Raw genomic sequence first — 25,998 nt, 5'->3', positions numbered from 1 at the left:
CGGGAGACTTGAAAAGCCATTTTGTATATGAAGTTTCTCATAATGAAGCTCCAGCTGCTTTGAGTCGGGATTTTTTGCTTTGTTTTTGATTTAGATCTGCAAATTGAAAAACTTGACTGATGGTTGTTCTTTTTAAAAAATGAACACAACTCTTTTTTTTTCCTTTTTTCTTTCTATCCAGGGGGCCATTCTTACGACCATGCTGGTTTCTCGAAATTTCTCGGGTAAGTGTTTCATGGGGACAATACTTGAGTCTTTTGTTAATGTTTATCTGCCATTAATGTCAGTGAACTGGCATCATGAAATATAAAATACTCAAGGAGGCAAAAATGTTTGCAGATTTTTAGAGAGCCTTTTAGCTACTATTTGGCACGTGCCAGCATGTTGGAGGACAAAAAAATAGTAGCACTAAAGCAGTGGTTCTCAACCTTTTCAAGTCAGGACCACCTAGAATAACCAGGTCCTGATCAGCAGGTTGACAATCAGTGTTCTGAAAGTGGTGTTTTTCTCCTTTAACCAAAGAGTTATATTTTAATGTAGAGCTTACAAAGCATGTTTTTATATTAGCAAAATCACACTTTCATTTCATCTCAGCCCAACTTCAGTGTTTCACTTATTTAATTTTTATCTGCATCTAGTCTATGTTGCTTTGGTAATAACACTGAGATCTATTTGTGAAGGGGTTACATCCCAAAACAGCTCTTGCTTAAATTTTATTTGTGATCTTTCTAAAAAAAATCATGCCTGGTCTAGTAATTTAAGACTTAAAAATTGTAAAAAAAAAAAAAAAAAAAAAATATATATATATATATATATATATATATTACTTTTTACATTTACACTACCGTTCAAAAGTTTGGGGTCACTTTGCCATGGGATTCAATAGGGAAGTGACCCCAAACTTTTGAACGGTAGTGTATATCTTGAAAAAGTCAAATACTTTCATTATGTGTTGATATCTGAGCTGTAAGTTTCATACTCATGAACTCTATGCAAAAGTTGGGAAACACTGAATTTGATCTGAAAGCTGTTTAACTGTTTGTGTTTTCTGTCGTTGTATGTGAAATGATATTCTTGATTGTCAATTAGGATTTTTTAACCTGTGCTATTATATAAGCGAGGCAGTGTTAATGCCAGGCTTCAGCAGCCCCCACCTCCCTTTAAAAACTTTCACAAATTAATTTCTCAAGTTTGGAATCACTCTTTTCACCCTAATTTGTTCTATGGACAAATATAGTAGATATAAACATCACTTAATGAGGTACTTCCAGCTCTGTTGTGGTCAGTGAAATGAGAAACCTTTGAGAATAATGAATTTGTTTTTACCGGATCACCAGATGAGTATTCACAAATATTAATGTGTGAGCTGGCCTTGAGGAAGCTCATTTGTGATGTGGGTGGCTAAAACTAAGGGTTGAAAATAAAATATCAATTAAACCACAAATAACTGGGTTTGTGTTTATGTAAAGTATATGTGTAATTTGTACTTACTTGTGTAAATATGCAACCATGCTGTTTCAGTAAACATGACTCACAGTTAGCGATGCGACTCTTTAAGCTGTGCACTGGGAAATCAACTAAAGATGTACTTAACAACCACTCAGCTAACTCCTGCATTCACACACACTGACCCAAGTGTGTGGCATGGCTGTGTCGCCACTCTGAAACACCTTTTCTAACTCTGTATCCTCTTGTTATGAAGTGGTACTCCATTATAAGTACAAGTCCATCACATAAATGAGTCAGATAAGATAAAGAACTGGTAAAAAAAAATAAATAACCTTTTAGTGACCTTTTAGTGTGAGGAAGTTGAATCAATTTAAATACCAACATCGGTGCCTTTTGCAATTGGTTGTATGTATTTTCTGCTCACATTATGAATCATGTCATCTGCAGATGAGTGTAGCTTTACAAACAGTGATAGTTTTATTATTAGCACATGCTGACATGTGAGTCAAAACTTGAAAGGTTAGAAAGGCGAAATTAAGTTTTGAGGTATTCTTTTCGATTGTTGAAGGAAATATTGCAATATGTTGTATATCAATGGAAAATAACATGTAATGCTATTTATAATGTATTCAACCTCTCACTCTTAACTGATAATGACTGTTACTAAGGTTGGCAATCACTCTCAAGCTAACAGATGCTAACACTGGCTAAATTATGCATCATTATCATCATCTCAGCGTTAGCGCAATTCATGGATAGATGTGTAGTAGAAATGCAAGCTTTTACACTCTCAAATGAAAAGTTATGATGTTTCTCTCTGGCAGTTTTGTGTCTTGACTTTTGTTTGTCAGATCAGTGGATTCATATATGACAAATTAGTCCAATAGTGTCAGTGGCCTGTGTATAGAGAGAATGCACGTCACGTAAACAAAGATGTCGTACTCAGCTCACACCCACAAAATAGGCAGAATTAGATACCTGACTGTAGAGCCAACAAGAAACAGGACTAAAATGGGGGAAGAGCTGCAGTATAATCAACTGTACAGACAGATGTAGAAAGAAGCTGAGTTGGTTTTCTTTTGCCAAATTTCCCAGAAGTAAAAATGGGAGAGCTAAATTGTTTTACTGTAGTAGAGACAACTAGTATCCAGGCTCAGAAAGCTGGTTTTTGCAGGCTGTTTGTCATGTGCCATTTAATTTCCTTGTAACTACACGGTTTTCAATAGTATTGCCTAATATTGGCTAAAAATAAACTTCTGATTTATAGATTTAATTACAAAAGTATGATTAGAATAAAGATAGATGGTACAAGACTGTCTGTATACAACCAGAACATCGATTTGGATCCTCATCTTAATTTTGCTGAGAGATCCCACTTTGTACTATGACCAGACTTAGAAATAAGGTCTCAATGGGACAGTGACGTAGGTGCATTCCCTCTATATAAATTAATTCCCTTTCTTTTCACTAATGAGCCCTGTTCGTTCTTGTAACTCATGCTTTCTTTCATTTCCACCTCACTACCTACCTACCTCCTCCTGACTGACTCTCGCCCTCAACACCTCTAAATATCACTCCACTCTCTCTCTCCATCCTTCATCTTATTGTCTCTTTCCCTTTCTTCTTGATTTGTTACTCTTTCTCTTCATGTGTGACTGGGTATTGGACTCTTTAACAGTTGGCAGCAGGCAGACCACCGCTCCAGCCTCTGTGACTGCGGCCGCGGCAGCAGTGGCTGCAGCCGCCGGCACCACCGCAGGGCTGGTGGAACAAGGTAGCATGGTGGCTCGCCCAGGGCATGCCACCCTCTTAATCTGCCCCCTTCTCTGTCCTTGCCTTTTTTGGTCTTTGAACTTACTCTACCTTTACTCCTCTTGCTCCACTCTCCTTGATTTTCCTACTAGCCTTCCCTCCTCCCTGAGCATGGGAGTTCAGAGCATGATGGCTGACCACATTGCTAACATCATCTCCCATCAACTCATCAGCGGCAGAATTAGCTATGTTTTCATCCAGCTACTTAGTCTAAACACTTATGGTGTTTTCAGTTAAACTGGGTCAATGCAAGTGAACACATTTAAAGTTTAAACTTACCATAAAAAAAAAACAGATAAAACAGGTAAAACAGTGTAGAGGTGGAGTACAGAAACAGATTGTGTGTTTTTGTCCATGGCATGATAATATACCAACAAGACAAAGCTTTAATTTCAAACCCACATCTTTATGTCACTTCTTTTCCCCTTACATCCTTATTATTTTGTGTAATTATAGAGATACTTGAGAGAATATGTCAGATTTAATTTATATTTAGTAAAGTACATAAAGGATGGAAGCCCAGCTACTGCTCTCATTTTTCCTGTCAGCGCATCTGTCACCTCCTTTATGAGATCTGATATTGTGGTGCCTATCACTGCTCTGCTCACCTTTATCCTGCCATTTTCATCTCCAGACAGTCACGGTGCATGGCCTTGGACCAGTCAAACCGCTGTCCCGTCTTTCTGTTTCTTCTCACTCTTTTCCTTCCATCTCACTCATTACCTCTGCACAGTTTAATCTCATTCTCTGTACTGTCTTCAGACATTTCCACCATTTAATCTTTGAATTCACCAATCACTTTTCACTTGTATTCCTCGCACTTTCCATGTTTCCATCACAACTTCATATCTGACTGTTTCCCCTCACTCCTCTTTCCCTCTCTCTTCTTTTCTCTGTCGGACAATGACACTGGAAAGTTCACCCTTGTATCTCGAAGGATGGGACTGCCTGAGAGCTGTCAGTGAATGCTGCATGGGGCACTGGACTGGTGCATGCGCTGCCTCACAAGGGATTTTTGGTGCATGATGAACACTGCAAATGATGCAAGGCTGGGCTGACTATCATGAAGTCAAAAAGCTGCGAAGCTGTTCTTTGAATGTTCTGGACATTCTTGTAAAGTTAGTAACTCACAATCCTGTGGACTGAGCTTTAGTCAAAATGCTGCATATATAGCTGTATGTACATTGTACACAGGTACATGTAGACATGAACTGACTTTTCAGCAGTAAACACTATAGACTCATTTTTGGTTATACTGGGATTAGACTGAAAGTAAGGCTTTGAGGCTGCAAGACTACATTGTTAGTGGAAACTGTAAGTTTCATCTTGATTAACTAAATCAAAAAGGAAAACTAAGAGGTTTTAGACTAATTTTTATTTGTACATTTATTCTGAACTGTAAGAGGACTTCTTAGTTATTTGAATAAAAGGACAAGGCCATGAAGAGCTGAGATTTTAACCCACTCTATGGTCATATATCACAGCTGATTGTTGTTTGTAAGATTTAACTTTTATTTACAAGTTCTCTAAACTAAACTTTGTCTTGGTCAGTAGGCTACTCTGCTTTGTCCAGCCATGATCCATTTAGTCCATCTTCATTTGGCAAAAAATTCTTTAAACAGTTAAAAACAGCTTGGTTTATACTTGTTAGTTTTCACACTGAGGGACGAGTGTAACTCCAGTGTAATTAGCTGATTTGTTGCATTTAGTGCAGAAGTTTTCAGGGTCCAGTTAAAATAAAGGCTCAGTGAGCTGAACTGAAGACATGCCAAGGAGAAAGATACTCACATTTTGGGGGAATCTTAACTATTTTTATTAAGGTAACTTGGTTCAGGAATTAATTAAAAGTAGTAAAAAAAAGGTTGTCATTTTCCATGCCTTGTGTTTGTAGTTAACTTGATAAGATTAAGATAAGTTAAAATTTTCCATTATGAAGTCATTGCTTTATTGGTACAATGTCTGCTACCATTAGCATTAATGTTAAGTTTAACGTTCATGCTACCGCACACTAGTTTGTTTGACTGTCTTTAAGTAATTCTACATTTATTTAAAAGAAATAAAACAGAATTATAAGCTTCCCATCAGAGGAACTGATGATTCTAAAACTTTCTTTGGAGACGTTTTGAGTGACTATTAGTGAGAACTGCTGGCATGAAGCTAAGGAGACACAAGTAGCGGCTGTGTCCTTGTTTCTGTGGCACACTGGGACTCCACAGTCCTCTCTGTGTCCCCTTAGCTTCCACTAGGCTCCAATCAAATATTTATAGTGGGCTGCCTCTTTATATCAGCCTCGCTGGTTTACTTGAGGCCTTGTTCTATTTTGCACATTCATACACACAAATGCAATCACTGTGTAGTAGAACTCATGCTGTTGTTGCATAAGAGTACAGTAAATGCTGACTTTTAGCATGCCCTGGCTTTCATAGTTCTTAGTGAAGTTAAAGCTACTTTGACTACCACTAAACCTTCATGTGAATCCATGCCCGTCCTTGCTCTGTTCTTGCAGTGATGCATCTTGCGTATTTTAGTGCATACTTACCAGTGATCATTTTGTTTTTAATCTCTTCTTCCTCTCTCTTCTTGCTTCATGTGTAATTTGTGGCAAGGTAAGGAGCGCCCCTTGCTTCTACACCTTCAGTTTGAAATAACCTACTTCTGATTTTTCAGATTTACAAAGAGAGTCCGTCGCTATGCCTGGAATTAAAAAACATTTTTGATTTGCATTTTTTGACATAATGGTGTTGTTTGAAAAGTACGATAATAACCTCATCACTTTTACTCATCCTGTCCTTACTCTTGCTCTTGTGTCATCTCCTCCTTAACCAAGCCATCAGTGAATATCAAAGAATGGACTTGACACTATTTTGACCCCATTTCTTCTCCTCAGTAACAACCAACCTTTCGAGGGAGTCTAAGGAGGAAGAGCACAACAATAAAGCATGTGCATTCATGCCACTCTCACATCCCCCTGGATTGTATAGTGCTTATTTATCACTTTCTATTTCTCCTTCCTTGACTGCTGAATATGAAAACTCACTTCAGGCATGAGATATTTAATCACTGAGGCAGAAGTGAGAGCTTGGACTAAAAATGGCAGCAATGAGTTGTGCACACCCAATCTTCCCAGTATTGTTCTCGCTTGATTCATGCCTCGTTCTTCAAGTGAAAGTTTAAACATAGTCTTTTTGGGATGTGGATTAATCTGGGCTTCCTGAACTTGCTTCCTTGTGATTGAACTTCTGTTCCCCCTTTTGAGACCACTGCCCAGTGGTAATTCTCATTACATTTAAGCTCTTGCTTATTTGATACAACTGACTTAGAACATGTTTGGGAATAGATGTAAGAAAATGAGACTGGGGCTATATATTAAAAGATTTAAAGAAGAAAAATGAAAGGAAAGGGTGACACACAACACAAACATCCCAGTCTGCTAAAAGTAGTGTTTTATGTAACTGGCTGGATGCTGATGAGATTGAATCTGATTAAACTTAAAAAATTCACTCAGTCTCTTAAAAGTCTCTGGAAGTACTACATCTGTAAAGGTTAGAAGGAAATGAGACTGATACTTTAACTCCCAGGTCATATGTTAGTCATTATAATGCAGTTGCTGTACTATAATAGAGACAGAATACTTTTGTTTGGTTGTAACGTGGATATTTTTAGATGACATCCAATAATCCAACAGGCAGCTAATTTCAAACCAATAGACATAAATAAATTAAAAATACCATAAAAAATCAATAATTGAACACTTAAACAATTTTGAGTGTAATAAAATTTCGTTTGACAATCCAAAACATTTTGGGTAAGTCTCCCTTAAAATATTTCTCCATATTGGCCTATAAATGAGCAAACTCACAGCTGAATTATTTTTTTTATTTTTCTTTTGTCCTCGAAGCTGGAGCTGTATTGTTCCATCTTTATGGATATTTTTTCAAAGTCAGTAAAACAATACTTGGTTTCCTTTCAGAGCAGATTCATATGCTGAGTAAATAAGTGAATTAATCTGTGCTTAAACGTGCACACACAAAGCCACCATACTGTTTCATCTGCAGTTAAACTTTTGTGGCTCCTCGTATGATAATTTGCAGCTCTGTACTCTTATTGCATATGAGGAATGTAGTTTTGTTGCAAGATTTTAGATTCAGCAACCTGCACCCACTGGTTAGAAAACACATCAGCCAGCTGTTTGTAAAGAGCTATAGATAGTTTTTTTTTTTTTTCTTAAACACAACCAGCAAACTTTTGTTACATCCTGGCACAAACTTAAATGATAATCCAGTAAATAGCCAGTGTCCAGTAAAAATAAAGTAAATACATTTGTTTTTGTGCAAATCTAATGCTGACATTCCTAATGGGGCAAACTTCTTAGGGATTAGGGGAACCCAGTTTGGAAATCCCTGATTAAATTCGTGGAAAACAATTACATTTTCATGTAACTCATCCAGCACTCAGGTGCTATATAATAATTTCTCATACAATGAAAGACTTTCTCCTATGTTGGGTGGTGCCCAATTAGGCAAGGCAAGGCAGTTTATTTGTATAGCACATTTCATATAGAGGACATTCAAAGTGCTTTACATAAAACAAAGGCATTACAGATATTTAGAAATAGTAAAAGGCATCAACACATAATCACAATAAAATCATAAATTACATTAAAATTATTAAAAGCAAAAAAAAAAAAAAAAGTTAACATGCAGATTTCATGCATAGGCCTGTGGAAGTGACCAATCAGGGCAGACTACAGTGTTTGGGATGGAGCAGTCTCCTATCACTTGGGTTTTTCTGCAGATCTGTAAATGTATTGAGGCACAAAGCATTCCACTAGCTTTTTCATGGGAACTTAAATGTTATCAAGAAATAATCTGGTTGTTGATGCAAGAAACAATTTTTAGAACAGGTTATTTACAAATATGTGGGCTGAAAATCAAATCTGTCATGTGTTAGTCACGTAGCTTGAAAAATATTTCTTTTCTTGATGTAATACAGAAAATAATTCTCACAGTAAGGCAAAGTAAGCTTTCTAACTGTTGGAAATATACAACAGTTAATCCACTAAATTGCACCACTCTGTGTATGCCTAAAATCTTTTCTTGAACTCTTGTTGTTCAGAGCTGTATGATACCAACAAATCTGCAAATTAATCTTTGGTACCAACTTTCAAGGAGTAAAGAGAAGAACTCCTCTGCACATCCAATGACATCACCATCTGGTGTGTTGTTCCTGTTTATCTGCATCTCCTGCTGCCTCCACCAGCATCACAGACCCTGGCGCTTACTTTGGGCCCCTCTGGGTGAACATCTTCGTAATACAGACAGACCACCTTGCAATCCATTTATCAGCTGTGCTGTCACGGTGAAATGCCCTGCAGAGACCATCTTCCATTATCTGCATGCGGTTTCTGCTGTTGTAAGGGATTATTAGTTTTTATGTTCAACAGAACACTGAGTGTGCAGTATCATTCTTCCTCTCCTAAAATCTTTTATCGTCCCCTCATTAGTCTTCATTAGAGAATAGACTGAAAACTAATCCTCCTTAAGGCCTCCTAGAGTTCTCCAAGGCAAGGCTTATTGCTCTGTTTACATGGCTGCTGTGTGAGGTTGCCATGTCTGTTTGGCTTTCTTTTGGTCCTGGAGGAGACTTTTTTGTAAGTCTGGACACAATGAATAGAAGTGCATTTTTATTTCACTGACAACAACCGTATTGTGTTGAAGAAAGATAAATTACCATGTTATTACCTTAAAACAGCTCAAGCTTTAGGAGACTGAAATTATTCACTTCACTCAACTGTTCAGCTTGAGAACAAGGATACATTTTCTCCAATTTCTAAAAGCATTTCTTTTACAGCTATGAGGATTTAATATTACAAAGTTTTTCATCCATTTCAGTTCAAGCTGATGAACACACTTTCAAATCAATGTAGTTTTTCTCCTCTCGAAAGTTCAGCTTAATTGAAGTTGATCCTGTTTTGGAAAGAAACAAGATCAAGGCGAGTTGTATGACTAGTAGATGAGTCATTACTCACAGTCAAATATCCTGGAGGTGGCGGGGTTTATATCTGAGGTGCTAAGTTGCCCTTTCTGCTTCTGCCTGAGGCTATCTTATTGGATCATTACTTTCTAAAAAAAGATTTACTATGAAGGTCAATAAAGAATTTTTCACAAAGTCAGATAAAAGAAAAACAAACACAAGGAAAAAAACACTATAAGAACATTGAGTTGTTATTACTTTTAATTGTCCAGACTTTTTAACTTGTTCTTTTTCCTTGGGTTTGTCACTGCAGCAGCCAAGACCCTGCTCAACAAAAAGGCAGATGTTAAGGTAAGGGACATCGTTGTACATCTTCCTCCCTCTCTCTACCCCACACTCTTTGTCACTAGTTTTTTCTCAGATTTTCAGGGCCACACACTCTGCCTTTTCTATTGCTTTTTTATTTATGTTATTTGCTTCTTGTCTTATCTGACTGACCTAATTTTTGCCTTGTCAAGCCTGCTTTTCTTTCTAGCTGTTGGCATTTAGACTGCGTGTCATTAACTAACTGGATGTCTGATTTGTTATATATGTAGAAGTTGTGGGTCTAAATGAGGGCTGTAGGATTTTTCCAGTGGTAATTTATATATATATATGTATACATATATACATATATATGTATATGTATGTATATATATATATATATATATATATATATATATGTATGTCTTTCAAAAACCACAGCCCTCATCTGGATACACTTTTATGTTTGTATCCAATGTGTATGTGTTCTTGTATTTCCCTTCTTGTATCAGCCTGCATGTCGCTCGCTAGTGCACAAGCTTCAAGTATCCATCTTTCTGAAAGCACCCTTTATTTTGATCTAGCATTATTCAGTTTATTGTAAATTCTCCGTTATTAAATGTAGCCATCTGTCAGCTCTCTGGATTAATTTTTTTCATCACTTCCTCTCTTCATTCTTCCACCTCAGCCTCTTCTTTCTCTTTCAGTGCTTCCTTTTCCTCCTCACCCCATCTGGTCTTTAACCCCACATTCCTGTTCATCCTTTAATGAAGATCTCTCACCATCCCACGCTCACACAGAAACAAATTGCAGTAACACATCCCACACACAGCTTCCATCAGTGTGTGCAGAGTGCATGCAAGTGTGCGACAAAGAATGGAACATACTGTTCAGCATCATGCATTATGTCAGGTTGTGCTTTGTGCACATGGGCATGCAGGTGTGTCTGTCTGTGTGCCGATGCATCCCATTTGTTTGTCAGGTTGAAAAGAGACTGAAAGCGCAAATGGGAGTGTGAGCATGCCTGCACATGGAGCGTGTGTATGCGTGGGTGTCAGTGTGTTTGGTATGCTCATGTGCTTGTGCAGCAGTGAGTGTGTGTTGGTGAGGGTGCGTGTGCGTGAATGCCTCCTCCCTTCCTTTTTCTCCCTGCTCATTCGGTTCAGCAGGGAATGTGACTCCGGTTCCAGGAATAGCTTCCAGTCTGGACCCTGGAAACTCAGACGACAGAAATAGACGCTTACTTCCACTGCGGTGCACTCATCGCCTAGCAACAGGCTCCCCACACACTTGCCCCAAACCATTTCTAAAGGCGTCCTCTTCATTTGCTAACGTCCCTGTTTTCCTCTTTTTTGTCCTTCCTCTCTTGTTTCTTCTCAAGTCCTGTTTTGGCGGCACTTCAATCTCCTTTCCCCATCTTGTCCTTTTCCTTTTTCTCTTGCTGGTTCCTCAATGTGTAATGGCACCCAACGCTCTTCAGCTGCAGCACCTGCACAGTGCAAGCAGGCGGTCTCTTTCTCTTTCTGGCACTAGTTAACCACCTTTAGTCTGCTGTGCTTCCAGATTCTCACTACTTTATTCAACACTTTAAACAGAGCTGATTTATCAGACAAACTGTGTCTAAACCGATTATTTATGAAGGTTGTTATATGTAGCATGCCTGTACACTGATCAGCCACAACATTAAAACCAATAACATATCCCAAAAACCTTCAATCTGGCATTCTTGTGACATTTGCCACCTGCCTGAACTTGTTTTTATTGAACCAGCCACTCTCTGCTTCTCATATGGCAGTAGCAGCCAAACTGCTGAACCACATGTAAACTCCCCAAACCCATCTGATTGGACCAAATGGCCATCTGCAGGAATCCCCATCCAACAAGCCAAAGGGCCCAAATCATCCAGGACAACCTCTGATGTTCTTTATCCAAACCTTTACTGACCAGATATTTCGATGTCTTCTGAAGTACTCTTTATTAAGATGGTGTTAATAATGTTTTGAATGATCATTGTACATGTATATCATGGTTAGAAAACAGGTGAACTAGACTAAAAAACAGATTAAGCCTAAATTTACAAAAATATAAGAGAGCTGGTGTTTCCAGAATCTATATACCGTCTGACCATTTCATTTTTTAAATCTTTTTTATATGATTTCCTTTTACTCATGTATTCTCTTCCTAATGGCCTCCATATGAACATCACTGTTCCTCCTTTTCTGCTTCATCTCCCTTCTTTGGCAGTAACCTCTCAGTCAATCTTCTGCTTTTTTCCAAGCTGTCTGGGAACATCTTCTCTTCAGAATTAAAAACTGCATTGTCATTGAAGTGTACAATTTTTGGTTTTGGTTTCTTCTTTATGCCAAAGTATTCACTTGTTGTTATTGGTTATTTTATTTTCTCCCCACCATTCCTTCTTCCATCGTCTGCCCATCCATCAATAATTCCATCCATCAATTACCCGAGGACAGAAACGCAAGTCCAGCTCTACTGTCCAGTACATGGTGAGCATGCTAATTTTGCATTGGCCCAGTCACTCCTTTTGCTCCCACTGTCCATTTTGTAGACCTGACTTACTTTATTTAATTTCCCCTTCATTCTGTTTCAGCTCAATACTCCTTCACTTCACTGAGTGATTATAAATTCATACAACTTTTTTAACCAAACAGCACTTAATTGGCACATAGGCAGTTCTTGAAATAAGGCTCTGGCAGACAGGAAGTGAAACACCCTGTCAGGATTTGTAGAAATCGAGCACACTGTTTTATTATTAGAGGTGATCCTAAAACTAAATTAGACATGACTAGTTCCATCAGTTACTTCAGGATGCTTCTCTCACATCTGTTAGGGACACATTTATATTGCAGTAATGATTCCGAACTCTTGTATATTAGAAGAAAATACATATATTTTAAAGAACAGTAGGAGTAAAAGTGTGATTAATTGCCACCTCTAACAACTTCATACAGCCCTTCACTCTATTCTGAATTTAAAATTAAACATTTTTTTAAGGATAATAAACTCAATTTAAGTGAATTGGAGGGTATTGGCCTCCTAACTTTATGCCCTCTCTTCTACCCTCGCTTGTTCTTCGTTCCTTCCAGATTTCTCCCTTATTTGTTCTTCCTATTCACTGTTCCGCTTGCCTACCTGGGAAACCATCTGTCACCTGCGGATTTCTACCCACTTTATTCTTTATGTTACTGTTTATGAAGATATGTCGTCATTCCTCAACCTATGACTTCTGTTTTATTTCCTGAGTTATAATTCCTACTTTCCAGGTTTGCTTTCAATATTATCATGATTGACTGTCATCTTCATCATTTCAAATGCCGCCCAGATGTTTATCAAGAAGGTGTTCTTATGGTGCACATGTCAGAATAACAAAGGCTCTGAAATTTTGCTGCAGACCGTCTCTCTTGCCCACAAGTCATTACTTTTATGAGGGATGTGTTTCCATTTACTCCTCAGAGGCACTGGAGTGACAGCTGACAGTGGGATTGATTGGTTTGGAAGTTGGGAATGTCTGTGTATGTTGTGTGTGAGATGACTATATGCCACCTTGCTGTGAACTTACACCAGTTTATATTTTCATGGCTGCTCTGTGTGTTTATGCTTTTTTTTGTGCCTTTGTGTGCTGGTCTCTTCTCTGCTATCCTCTCCCCAGTAGGCCCAGTGGCTTACAAATTATTCATATTATGGTTAACACATGCCCACATATAACACACATGCAACACATCTTCCTTTCCATCCTGCAAGTCAGATACTATGAGCAGATACAATTACAGTTGCCCTGATTCAGCATTGCTGCACAGTGGATTACAGAACTGCCTGGAAAATAAATATTCTATCGTTTTTCCATTAGATCCTGTGCTACCTTCTAAAATCTGTTCTAAATTCAGTTATAAATACCTGTGATGTGAGAGTCTATATTACTTGATTAGCATAACAGTTGGGTGGAAATTTCTCACCTCAGTGGCAGATTTTCTTTCCATTCTATTTAAAATATGATCACACCAACATCACACCATCTGAAGGCATTAAATGATCTGTGACTTCTCTTGAGCTCACACTGGTGAGTAGGATTTGTTAAAATGGTGTAGAGTCACATGATTAATATTTATGTAACTTTTGCTGACTTTTAAAAAGTGACTCACTTTGATGATTCACTTCCACACCCAGTCTACCACCCCACCTAGCAAAGCTGATACCTTTCCCATCAGATTTACAGATGTAATCTGGAGTTCATGCAGAACCGTTCTGATCAGTCTAAGCTATAAAGGACGGGCTGCTGTTTTACGTGTGGTCTTCAAAAGAAAGTTTCATTGAGGGGGTTCATTATGACCAAAAGGCACAGTTCAATAGTTGCTATTTGTAATCCCAGACAGGAGATGTCATTGGTGACAATGTGAGGATGTCACACAGTGTCCACCACCCTCTCACTTTACCTCTCACAACAGATCAGGCTTAAGATTAATGTTCAGGATAAACTCTTTGTCATCGCTGCCTGCCACTTCAAGGACTCCACAATAGATCCGTTATCCAACCATGTTTTTAATCTTGTGCTTGGAAAGTCACAGTATTTATTAATATTTTCCATGTCTTGGTATCTTTCATTAAAGGCCTGTGACAAGATTTTAAAAAGAAAAAAACTAAATCAGATCTTTTGTACTTGCATCTAAGTAATAATAAAAAAGACCTAATCATTAACCTGCTACCTCACAAGCATCAAGTTGAGAAGCTGACAGCTGTTATTTCACAAGGATAAAGCACGAAGAAAACATACATATACACATTGCATGGATACACTCTTGTTGTTTTTAACACTCTTGTTGTGTCTCCTCCCTTTCCTCTCCTTTCCTGCACAGCCCCAGACAAACAGCACCAAAAACAGCATAGTCACCAGCCCCAAAGGAAACATCCCTTCACCTGCGCTGGTATTTACCTCCTAACCCCTCCTCACCTGTGTGTATGTGTCCGTCTGTCCTCCCTTCACCTATACGTCCCTAAAATTCCCATCTTCCCTCCCCTATCCTTTCACCTGCCTTTGTTTTTCCCTCTCTTTCTGTCGGTTGTGATCGATCTTCACCGAACCGCTGCCATGACCACAGCGGTCGGCTAGGTCTTAAACCAGCAGGTGGTGTCAGGAAGCATTTCACCATGACAGGTGGGGATGCTATGTGACTTACACCCAGGCAGACTTTGTGCTTCTGTGACATTTTTCTCTGTCAGTGCAAGTTTGCAGAAGAGGAACAGACGCTGCGTGCCTGACGGGACTGTCAGGGCGATTTACCCCCTTCTTCCTGTAAAGAAATGCTTCCCCACTGCGTTAGCACAGAGTCCAAAGGTCTGCAGATTCCAGCCAAATAGCATTGGTTGATTTCAGTGAGTTCATCCTCTTGTTTACGGTTTGCAAATCTGTGAGATCGACTTGGATGGGATGACATAAAAGCCTTTATGTTTAAGAGCCTGGAGGAAAATCTGGAAGTGTAAGCTGGAATTTTTACTTTCCAACGGCTATCAAAAGGAGACTAATGCACATTTCAGGCTCCCCTTCATCTGTGTGGACACAGTGTATAACATGTTATTTATAATTACATTTACTAATGCAAACCATAATTTATTTAATTTAGCTTATTAGCCTGTGTTAGGCTATTGCAGTTAAATCAGAGAGCAACACATATTTATCAGATAACAAAGGGAAGTGAAATAAAAATAGTACATATTTTTTTTTAGAATTTTAAATTCCTCACTTCATAGCAGGCATTGATTTAGTCCTTGCTATTCACAACTCCATTTGCACCATAAGGCAGGATAAACATGTAAAAGCTGTTTTATGCTGCTGAAAGTCAGAATATGTGCCTGACAAGTATAACTTTCTGATATTTACCTCTCTTTGATGTGCCAACTTGAAACATAATGTAGAAAAGGCATTTGGGGTAATGTGAAATTTTATCATACAGTTTTGTCTCACAGAGTGAATCTAACTTAAAAATATAGCACTGTCTGCAGCACATGTAGCACTGTGCTATAGGAGCACTCTGTGCCATCATTTTCCATTTTGAGACTACTTTGTCATATAATGCTACTGGCATATGGCAATTATTTAAGCTCTAAAATCAGTATCTGCATTGGCTGGAAAAATCCATTATCAACCAGACTGTGATAGTGATACTACAATTTCTTCTTAATATATTAGTTCACCAGTGAAAATGGTGCAGGTGAAATTGCCTCTGTGGCTCATGATAGCCATCATCACGTTGAGAAAAAACAGACATAAATGCAAAACAAAGGTGGCAGAAAGCTTTATCAATCAGTGATTAGCTGAATTGCTGCTGGGAGCAACATCTTTTTAGCAAGTCTCATTTCCTTTTTGTCATGTAGTTTGTTTTGTGTCCTGATACCATCATGTTTCCTTCTTTTTCATAGATTTTTATGGGAAAGGTTTAAGAAAAAAGACTTTATGTGAGTGTTTAGGGCATGTTGGGCAGTTGGAAACAGCTTTATAGCGATGCATTACGCTGCCAAACGGTGTCTGAAACTGACGTTTGACTGGCGGGAGTGAACTCTGAACTTACTAGCACTGCCCGCTAGTGGAGAAATTGATGTAACAACCATGGCAACGTAAAACAGGCATGGAAGTATGATGGCGTAGTATGAAAACGCTTGAAACGGACGTTGCTATTTACGAGAAGAGCTCAGATCTGTGGCTGTATTTTTAACTGGTAATGTAGTTGCAAAAGTTAGGAGTTTCAGTACGTTTCTTATACTTACACTTCAGCCTTCTAATCTTGCAATTTATATGCTGAGGCCAGGAGCTACGCTTAATCATAAATCACTGGCAGCTGAGTTCCAGATGCCACACTTATGATCTCACCAACTGCGACAAGCAACCCAGCTGGGGACGTAATACAAATCCGTAATATCTTCTGGGCTGTTGGACAGTAAGTAAAAAAAGAAACAAAGAGCAACATGTGCAACTAATGAGCATGGGCAATTCTGCACAGTGTATGATTCATTTGATTCAGATGTGTTGAAACAAGGGAACATCTAAAACTGCAGCTCTTAATGCATAAGCTTGTCTTCACCTGCCTAAGTACATGTGCAGAGATTCTTTCAGTATTTAATGGGAGATTTACATTAATGTAAGTCTTAAGAGTCTTTGTGGGAATGTGGACTCAAGCACGTTGTAGAGAAGGATTTTTTTCTGATCCTTGAAGGGAATTGAGAGTGGGAGGGCAACTGTGATCTTTATTCCTTTGCCAGGGACTTGAGCTAGTTAATGTGTAGTTTGATACGTTAACTCATTCCTTTTAGAGCTGCATGAGCTTAAGGGCAGACTGCCTTTAGCAGCATAATTGTAACCCTCTGACTTGGAAGTAGTTGAGTAGGGTGAATGTGCAAATGCACACATGTTCTTGCATATATTCCAACTGATTGTGTGCTTTATTTCTATGAAATCATTCCATTTAAATTAGCTAATAGAGCATCCTCGCAGGAGCAGTAGTGTTAATGTGAGGTTAGTTGAGATGTGTAACAATCAAACCCTTCCCCCTCTATATGATGATATGATGCCATCAGCACTCACCCCCTCCTAATTTGCAAATTCCAGGTACTTTGTTCTCATCATCATCTTCCAAGTTGCCATCCGTGCCTGTTGCCCTTGGAGATAGTTTCCTTGACAACACCACTAGCAGCTGATGATTGGTCATCAGAGAGGTGTCACTTCCTGGGGGGGAGAGGAGGGTGCTGATGCATTTTTGATTTACTGTAAAATCTAATGACGGTTCTTAGAAGACTGTGGACAGCTGTAAAAAGGAGGGATATGTGACCAAGCTGAGTCATTAGGAATCAGAGCCTGCTGTAACAAGAGGGGAGGGCGGGGGCTTTGTGGAGTTATAGCCACAAAGTTCAGATACTGGTGTGAGAAAGGAGTCACTAATTGTGCAAACAAGATACTAAAAAGATAGTTGATAGCAGAAACTGTAACACAAGATTTAAAAAAAAGGAAAATGGCTCCTTTTTTGTTTTGTGCCTTACTTCTTTTAGTGGAAATTAAAGCTTAGCTGTAGCTTCTATTAAGTTTAGAAGGTTTTAGCAGCTAAAAATATTAAAAAAGGAATGTTTTAACTGTATGTCTTTGTGTTGGTGAAAGAGCTGCTCTGTGTTCCCCGTCTTGACAAACAGCAGCCATTTGTGCCAGAATTTTATTTAGATCAGAAATCTAAATAGCTGCTGATTTCTGCCCGGCAGTGGTCGTGTCTTCTGCTGAGTTGAGTGTAAATAAACAAAATGACCCGATTTCATCTTGAGGGTTTTGCAGTCGTGGTGCAGAGTGCACCAGCAAGACGTCAAGGCTCATGTTTTTGTCACACAGCACACTTCATGCATAATGTATAAGCTGGCTGATTTACTTTATGTGTTTACTCCTTTGATTTTGAAACAGTTCTCATGATTCAGTGCAAATTTGGATCATTTAGGACAGGGGAGGGCAGTTCAGAATTATGCATGCACAGCTGGCTGGTCCAGAAATAGTGTTCTCATGCAACAAGAAGTCAGAATAAGTTAAGGTTAAAAAAGTCACAGTTTTAAGTGCAACTTTATGCAGTCTCTTGCCTTAGGCTGTGTACTTACTATGTCTGTGTGTGTTCACTTGTTTTATTCATGTTTTGGGGAATTGCAGTGTTTCCATTACAGGGGATCCCACTGGGTAAGATTAGGTTAAGGTTAGTGAAATGATCAGACTTAAGTAGGTAGTAGTTGCAGTATGGGTTAATATAATCACCTCTGAAGTCATGGCAGCATGACTGTGTGTGAGAGAGATGTTGCGTGATGTGAGGTGCAAACACTTTTTTTTTAGCATTTCAGTGCTGTATCTGCTCTTTGTGTGTGTGTGCAGACAACACAACTCACTCCAAATTACAGTTTTCAGCTCATCCTCCCTCTCTGACACTCTCTGAGGGTTCTGCTCCCTCATATCTATCAACCTTAACAAGCACATTCTCTCCATCCAACATTCACATTTCTCATTCAGTTTTTTTTTTTAACTTGATTAATTTTTTTCTACATTTGTGTCAAAATCTGCTCTTTTCTTCCTTCTCTTTCTTGCTTTTATTCCATATTCTTCCAACTCCCCTCCTCTTTCTTCAGGAGCCTCAGACAACTGTCATCCATAATCCAGTGGACGGGACAAAGGTATACTCCATTCCCCTTCATCCACTCGTCATCCTTCTTTGTCATTCTCCTTTCCTTTCCTTTGATCCTCCTTTTAAAACATGCATCTGTGTGAATGCACCCCCTGCATATGTGTTTCTTCATAGATATTAAACTCAGCAGATAAATGTTGCAGTATTAAAAGGGGACGCCGCTTGGGTTTATTTTCAAATGTTTCTTTTGATTAAAGTCGGATTCCTGTTCATATATCTTTTATTTCACTTGATCATGGTTACAAATCATCTCTGTAAGTACTTTTATTAGTAAGCTGAAGGAGTTTAAGCCAGCGATAGCTAATGTACCACAATAATGTTATGGTATAGGGCCAATAACTTTGTGAGCCAATTCAAACATTGAGTCAAACCTTCCTTCTTTATATAGCCAGATTTTCTTAAAATCTTATATATATTTCTCCAGACTTTCTGCAGGTCTTTCAAAGTTTTTCTTTGGACATTTGCTGTTGCTTCACTTATTTTAAGGCCAATTTTTGTACCTCACCAGTTTCAGAGGAATGTGCTTTGTTTTATTCATTAAACTACAAAAGGTTAAATGAATGATTCTAGCATAAAAAAGACTAACTCATGGGAAGAAGCAGCCTTGTGTCGACACAACAGAAAAAATAGCAAAGAACCTAATTTAAATATTATCTTCAGGCACTTTAACAGCAGCTGGTCACAGAGGCAAATGAGTTGTTCTGATTTCTTTAATTGTCTATGCAAAATGCCAAAAATAACAGTTTGACGATCAACATCCAATATTTGGACTTGATATACGTTTGGCTTTTTCTCTAAATTGAGTTGAAAACAAAGTTAAAATCTTGCTAACATTTTTTTTTATTAAAATATAAATTTTCTGATATTATCGTGAGTCCCAACTTGCAAATCGCATTGTTTGGGTTTTTCGTTTACATGTATAACCGAGGAAACTTGGCGCAAGCCCACATGAACTGTTTCTGTTTTTAGGTCCACTTTTGTTAGGTCGTATATGGTACGTTGTTGATAGGCTATTACTTGACTGTGTCAACTAATCAGATTTCTGGACACATTGGTTGGTTGACTCCAGATGGAGGCATCTTTGATTAACTCATTTAATATTTTGTAAAGACATTATTGGTAATCAGCAAAATTCCCAGAGTGTGTGACACAGAACTACAAACCGGTACAGGTATCTCATGGGGAATTTTGTCCACTTAATTGATTTGTCATGGCATACATAAGGCAGGTATATTGGCCATGGAGAATAATAACCATGGCACCTTCAGGTTAAGGGTTGTGGAAAATGTGACACAGAAAAATATTACAGACCCTGGTTCCTCTGTCTTGTTTTTTTATTTAAACTTATGGCAGTAAAGACTGACAATTTTTGTCAGATTTTTACATCTTAGTTTTCTTGTAAGGGAGCTCTGATTTACTAAAAAGAATCTCCTATGTTTAGTTGTGTATTTCTACCCTCCTGTAAACCCTAAAGTAGTCAGTCAGTCCAGTGAGTGAGAATATGTCCTGTATGTATTTAGAGGTTGTGCATGAACCTGCATGAATTTCCAGTGAGATCCCTACCTCATAAACTTGACTAAACTGTGTGTTTGTGTTTTTTCAAACTGATTTGCTGAGTTGTGGTACCAGTTACATAACTTTGTAAGAAAGCCACAAAAGAAAACACAGTCTTCATATTAAAACACCCAAGTATTTAGATATTTTTATACTAAATACATTAGAGTTTATTTTGAGCTTCTAGAGTCATTATCACTTAGTTTAGTTTTTGTCTGGACAGTTAAGAATTATTATGAACTTTGTGAGCAGTCTTTGTATAGAAACAACAAAAACTAACTTTTCTTTTTAAGGAATTTAAAGGAATAGATTAATATTGGTACATGGCTATATGGAGACTTTTTATGACATGAACTGAAGTTTAATTGTCATATTTTCAGAGTAAATTTTTCTACAATCCCTCTCTTGCCACTAATACACAAAAACCCTCTTTGCTGTAAGCTTTAATCCAAACAAGCAGCAGGTTTATCTTGGCTTTGATGGTATTTCTAATAGTTGAAGAAGCTTGCTACAGTTCTCTTCATGCTCACAGGCACAGTGTTTTTCTATTCATTCCTTCTTCCTCTCCTCAGGTCACCAGCTGCTCTTTAAAAGGCTATGAAACCACTTTTGCTTTGTGCTCATGATGCTGTTGGTGCACGTGTGCAACTCTAATGAGGTCACAGAGTCTCTCAACACCCTTGCTCATGCAGGGGAATTTAGACCCATTTAATCTGCTAATTGGAAATCAGAATCTCCTCTGGCAAAAGCATGTCGAGAGAAAGACAAGCAGGCAGATAGACGGGCGGATGAATAGATCTGAACTATCTGAGGGTCTGCTCAGGATGACAACCGATCGCCCTGCGAGAACCATTTCAGCCTGCTTCCAACTTTAAGATGGAACATGCCCAATTTAGTATCTGTCAGTTTTAGTGAGAGACAAGAGCTGCTGGAGCGTTGTCATGTGTCACATGGTTTGATGCTCATGCTGAGGCTGGAGCAGAGGAGGCTTTGCCCTGATTAGACAAAAAGAGGTTTCAGGCAATGGGTAAAAAGTCAAGCACTGTAGATTAATGACATTTTGTTTTGATGACATGGGTTTAACTTAGTATTTAATAAGATTAGATGATTTGTGACTAACACACTAGCAGCACTGAGCATCTTTTGTTTGTGAACTGATCCCACATTAATTTGTTTCGATAAGATCAAGGTTATTTGTTTCTGGTTTTGTGAGGACATGACTGAAGATAAGATTATGCCCCCTGCTGGCCTGTCTTTTACCAGTGTACATCTTAACCCATTTTGTGATGTGCATCTTCATGTGTATCCAGCAAATGTTTGTCTCCGTGTGCTCAAACACAAACTGATGGTCCGTTTCTGTTCTCCAGGAATCATCAGACAGCAGCAACACCACTGTGGAGGATGAAGATGTGAAAGGTACAACTGCTGATATTCAAAATTGATTAAAATGGTCCAAACTTGTGTTCTTTTTACTTCAAATGGAGGAAAGAAGATAATACGTCAGAGATCTTGACAAGTTTTGAATTATCACTTCACACTTTGGTGAAGTTGTTTCTGCAGCCGACTTGTGTAACTGCAAAACACTTCATAGATATCACGAGGCCGACTATGATGTTTTCGAGTAGTAGAAGCTTTAAAAGCAAGTGTTGTGGCATCAACTGACAGGACACTTGAGAGCAGAGGATGTTTGGCTGGTTGCTTCTCAGATGGTCTTGTTTCAGCTTTGTAATGACAGATCTTGATAAGTTGAGTCTTTGCATTTTCCGTATTGTGGAAGCAGATTTTTGTAACAGAACCTGAAGGAGTCTGTCTTTGTGAAATTATTGAATTTTTTGTCAAGTGCACTGACAATCCAGAGAGCATTTCAAATGTACTATTATTTGTTGTGCTGTGATTAGCATGAACTTCTCTTTGTTAGACTGCAAATTCACAAGCCTCAGGGCAAAAAAAGATTTGATGCAAACTGCTGAAAAAGTCTCCTGCGACTGGCTTTGGTTTTTAAAAGGTTTTCTAAGTAGCGAAAAAAAGGCTTCATGACTTTTTTTCATATACTTCTGGATAAACGCTCATAAAAATCCTGCAGCATGTTCAAAATGTTCAGAGTGCTAAATATTGCTAACCTCTTACTGACCCCTCCTGGAGTCTGGCTGAATTGCCTCTTTATGCTTCGCTTTCATGGAGACCGAAGGCGAGTTTGTGTGCACTTGTTTGTGTCTCTGAGAAGAGGAGACTGGGAAATGAAAGAGATCTTGTAATGTTGTGGTTTGGCTTTTCTCAAAAAGCTCTCAGCTGAGATCTTGACGCAGAGGGGCACACACCTCTGAAATGCCAACCTGCCTATGTGTGGAGTCATCTTGCAGAGCTGTGTGTAAGAGTGTGTGTGCTACTTGGATTTCAGAAAAAGGTATCACATACTGGCAAATAACCTCAAGTGATTTTGTGTCAAATCTTTTTATATTCACTGTGTGTGACTGAATTTGTTTGTGAGTGCAGCATTTCTGAATCTTATCTATACAAGAACACTGAAGCACCGCTTTTCTCCGCATCTCAGCTGAGTGCAATGTGTCTAAATGGGGTCATGAATGTATCAGAACATATTGTGCGCCCCCAACTCCTCCTTGCTCCTATAGCTGTTTCACTGCTATGTCACAAACTCCCTAGCAACCACAGCAGAGCTGTCATGTATGACTAAAAGAAACATTTACCACTGTTGGAGAAAAATAAAAGATAAATTTCAAGTAGAATGCCAGGAGAAGTGTTATTCTACTAACTGGTTTCCTGAAAAAAGAGCACAATCTTAAATCTCACCTGTCTTATTATTTCTGTGCAGCTTTTTCAACTCCAAACGCTGTAATACCTGTTGAATTTCAACAGTTTTAGGGGATTTGTGTTTGCAGGGATTAACACATCATATCAAGCTGTGTATTAATATTACACGTTTGCATTCAGTGATTCTTCAATCAAGTAAAATAGTCAAAGAAAGTTTAAATTGTAGAATTTCTTTCAAGCACATGCAACACCCCTGAAATTACCAAACTTTCCGTATTTAGGATGTGATTTCAAATAGTTGTCAAGGTGACCAAAGCACGTGGAGTGGAAGTGGTGCAAATTAGCTGCAGAACATTTAGAGTAATTAAATATAGAGCCATTATCCTGCAGTGGAACTGCTCAGCTGCAATGTTCAGGTTTCTGTGGTCAGAAACTTGACTAAGGTATAGAAATGCTAGAGGTGGATTAATTTTTCTTTTTTTTTTTTTCTTCCTTTTTTTTTATGGAGACATGAAATTGGTGGCTTCATGGAGCTGATTGGTGGATCTGTGTTGGATTAGACTGCAAGACTGTCAAGGTCATTGGCTTGTGCATGCTGCACAATTCTCCTGTGTCCTACATTACTGATGATCAGGTCAGGGTCCCAAACTACAAGAGTTAACAGACCTCAATTTCTCTGAGTGATGTCTATCAGGCAGTGCCACGTGTCAAGCAGACAAGTCTCTCATACTTTTTATGTCTCCCACAATACAAAACAGGTAGCTTCTGGTGATTCAATCTACTTTGCTCAACTGGTTTTAGAGAACTTGCAGGTGATATTTCCCACTTGGAAAATCAGAGAAGTGTATGTGTTCCTACCAGAGTTTCCTGAGTCCAAGCAGATGTGTCCACTTGTCTCAAAAATCACGTCTTTGAAATGTTAAACCTCTCTCAGATCTCATCCATTTGTCTCTGGCCTCCAAAATTAGTCACCCTGGTGAATTTCAGGTTTAAAACCTTGTAGTGTGAACTTGATCGTGTGGACAGAGGGACCTGCCATCAGTCAGGGAGTAACAGGGTAGAGATGGAGGCTTGTGTGACACTTTCCTTAATATACACACAGCAGTCCACAAGGGTCCATGGATCTGTCTGCAGCTGACTGTGGGTGTTCTGAATTCCCATAACAATGCAGACTGAGAACTACAAACACACCTGGATCAATCCTCATTTTGAAAAACAACATAGCAGACAAATAAGCAAAAGAGTAGAACAACAAAGGTGCTTGTTTTGAGGACATTTTGCAGGAGAATCCAAATTATTCACACATCTACAGTGTAGCGTTAAGCGTCATTAAACATTAAAGATGTTTAATAAAATTATGAATTTTCATAATTTCTTGGAATTATTTATGAATTTACTCGTGGGGCACCACCACACAGATAGCTTTCCTAATCTAATGGCTGTGTGGACACCATTAGAGAACTAAATTAATTAATTTAATAAATTAATTAATTCAAGCTAGAAATCAATCAGTTATCAATCAATCAGTCTCAGGACGCTACTAACGTGAATTCTTACGTCGAAGGGACCCATAACATGGTTCAAAGGAGAAGTTCACAATAACCAGACCAGTTTAGGATAAAATTGGAATATTTATTACTAAACTAATAATGCATAAATGAAAAGGAAATATTTACAAAGGACTTCGCATGGAGAAATGAATCAAACATTGGTAAATGCAGAATATGGAGTTCAAACCAAAATCTTATTTCAATGTGTCAGAATGAATGAAATGTAAGCAAGAAATGAACAAAAGTTAATTAACCTGCGGTGTTAATTAAACTAAGGTTCAGGACTGAAAAAGATCTCTAAATCCTAAAAGGAAAAAGGGAAACTTGACTCTCATCTGTTAAACTGGAGGTTTAACTAAGATGTAGAACTACTAGATCACTGTCAGACACCCAACCATTCTTGAGCAGATAAGCAGAGAATTGATCCGAGCAGGACTCGTCCGGTTCTGTTTGGATCGAGCCGACTTACGACCGTTGTGGTGACTCTGATGGCAAGTGAGGAAGTTGGCGCAGGTGGTTTGGATCCCGAGCGACTTCCAGAAGGCCAGAAGATGTGTCACGTGGTGGCCCGAAGGTTTGGATCAGGCAGCTCTGCGGATGTGGACTCCCGCGGCTCGGCTGGTGGTATCGATGATGGACAGTGGATGACTTGCGGTGATATGGCAAAGATGAAAATGTCCAGCTTTAGGTCAGTCCAAAAAAAGAAACTCTGTAGGATCTATTTAGGATCTATATTAAAAGTCCAAAAGATAAAAACATAACTCAAGAAAAGCGAAGTATTAGCTGGAAAAAGGGAATGAACGTCGGAGTCCAAAAAGAGCCAAAAATTGATCAATCATGCATCTTGTATGCAGGCACCAACTTAGAATCGGGTGATGTTCTTCACATCACTGCAAACTTAATCCTCTGGCAGCATCTCTCTCTTTCTCTCTGGCGTTCAGACCAAGTGTCCTAACTCTGGAAGAAGGCCATGTCTGGAGAGGATGGGTTGAAGGGAACTGGAAGTCCACTTCAGGAAGAGAGCAACGGAGGAAGGAAAGCCAACTAACGGAAGGGGAAGAGAGAAACTAAACTCTTTGTTCTGAGTTTAAAAGTGTTAGTTTTGAAGACCCACCCCATGGAGGGATGTGTGACCATTATCTTGACAAATAACAGTCTTGTGGGCTGGTTTTGGGTCAGATAGCAGATACAGAGGGGCTGGTCTGATCATGTTGTAAAGTCTTATCAAATTAAACATTTTGTGAATATATCTATATATCCCAGTTATTAAAGCCTTAAATGAGACATCATTAAAATCCATCAGTGAATCATCGAAAAGACAAGAAAAATAGTAAAAAGGTTATATCTCACACAAACACAGTAATAAAGTTTCAGGTCACCAA

At 38.6% G+C, this 25,998-nt stretch overlaps 1 protein-coding gene across 28 annotated transcripts in view; it reads left to right on the top strand.

Moving 5' to 3' along the window:
* Nucleotides 1–25,998, top strand: part of camk2b1 (calcium/calmodulin-dependent protein kinase (CaM kinase) II beta 1) — a 78,680-nt gene that overhangs the window by 40,236 nt on the left and 12,446 nt on the right. For 4 of the 28 annotated variants that reach the window (XM_041999227.1, XM_041999198.1, XM_041999213.1 and 1 more), the window contains exons 12-17: nucleotides 182–224; nucleotides 9,548–9,585; nucleotides 12,009–12,041; nucleotides 14,406–14,474; nucleotides 18,688–18,732; nucleotides 21,665–21,713. In XM_041999227.1, the coding sequence (XP_041855161.1) occupies nucleotides 182–224; nucleotides 9,548–9,585; nucleotides 12,009–12,041; nucleotides 14,406–14,474; nucleotides 18,688–18,732; nucleotides 21,665–21,713 (277 nt within the window). Of the gene's footprint in view, nucleotides 1–181; nucleotides 225–3,127; nucleotides 3,224–9,547; nucleotides 9,586–12,008; nucleotides 12,042–14,405; nucleotides 14,475–18,687; nucleotides 18,733–21,664; nucleotides 21,714–25,998 lie in introns of all 28 variants that reach the window. The other 24 variants (XM_041999216.1, XM_041999217.1, XM_041999201.1 and 21 more) reach the window with 14 other exon arrangements.

Source organism: Melanotaenia boesemani, chromosome 11 (assembly GCF_017639745.1).
Source record: "Melanotaenia boesemani isolate fMelBoe1 chromosome 11, fMelBoe1.pri, whole genome shotgun sequence".
In the NCBI taxonomy this organism is placed as follows: domain Eukaryota; kingdom Metazoa; phylum Chordata; class Actinopteri; order Atheriniformes; family Melanotaeniidae; genus Melanotaenia; species Melanotaenia boesemani.
This window is presented reverse-complemented; position numbering and strand designations above follow the sequence as displayed.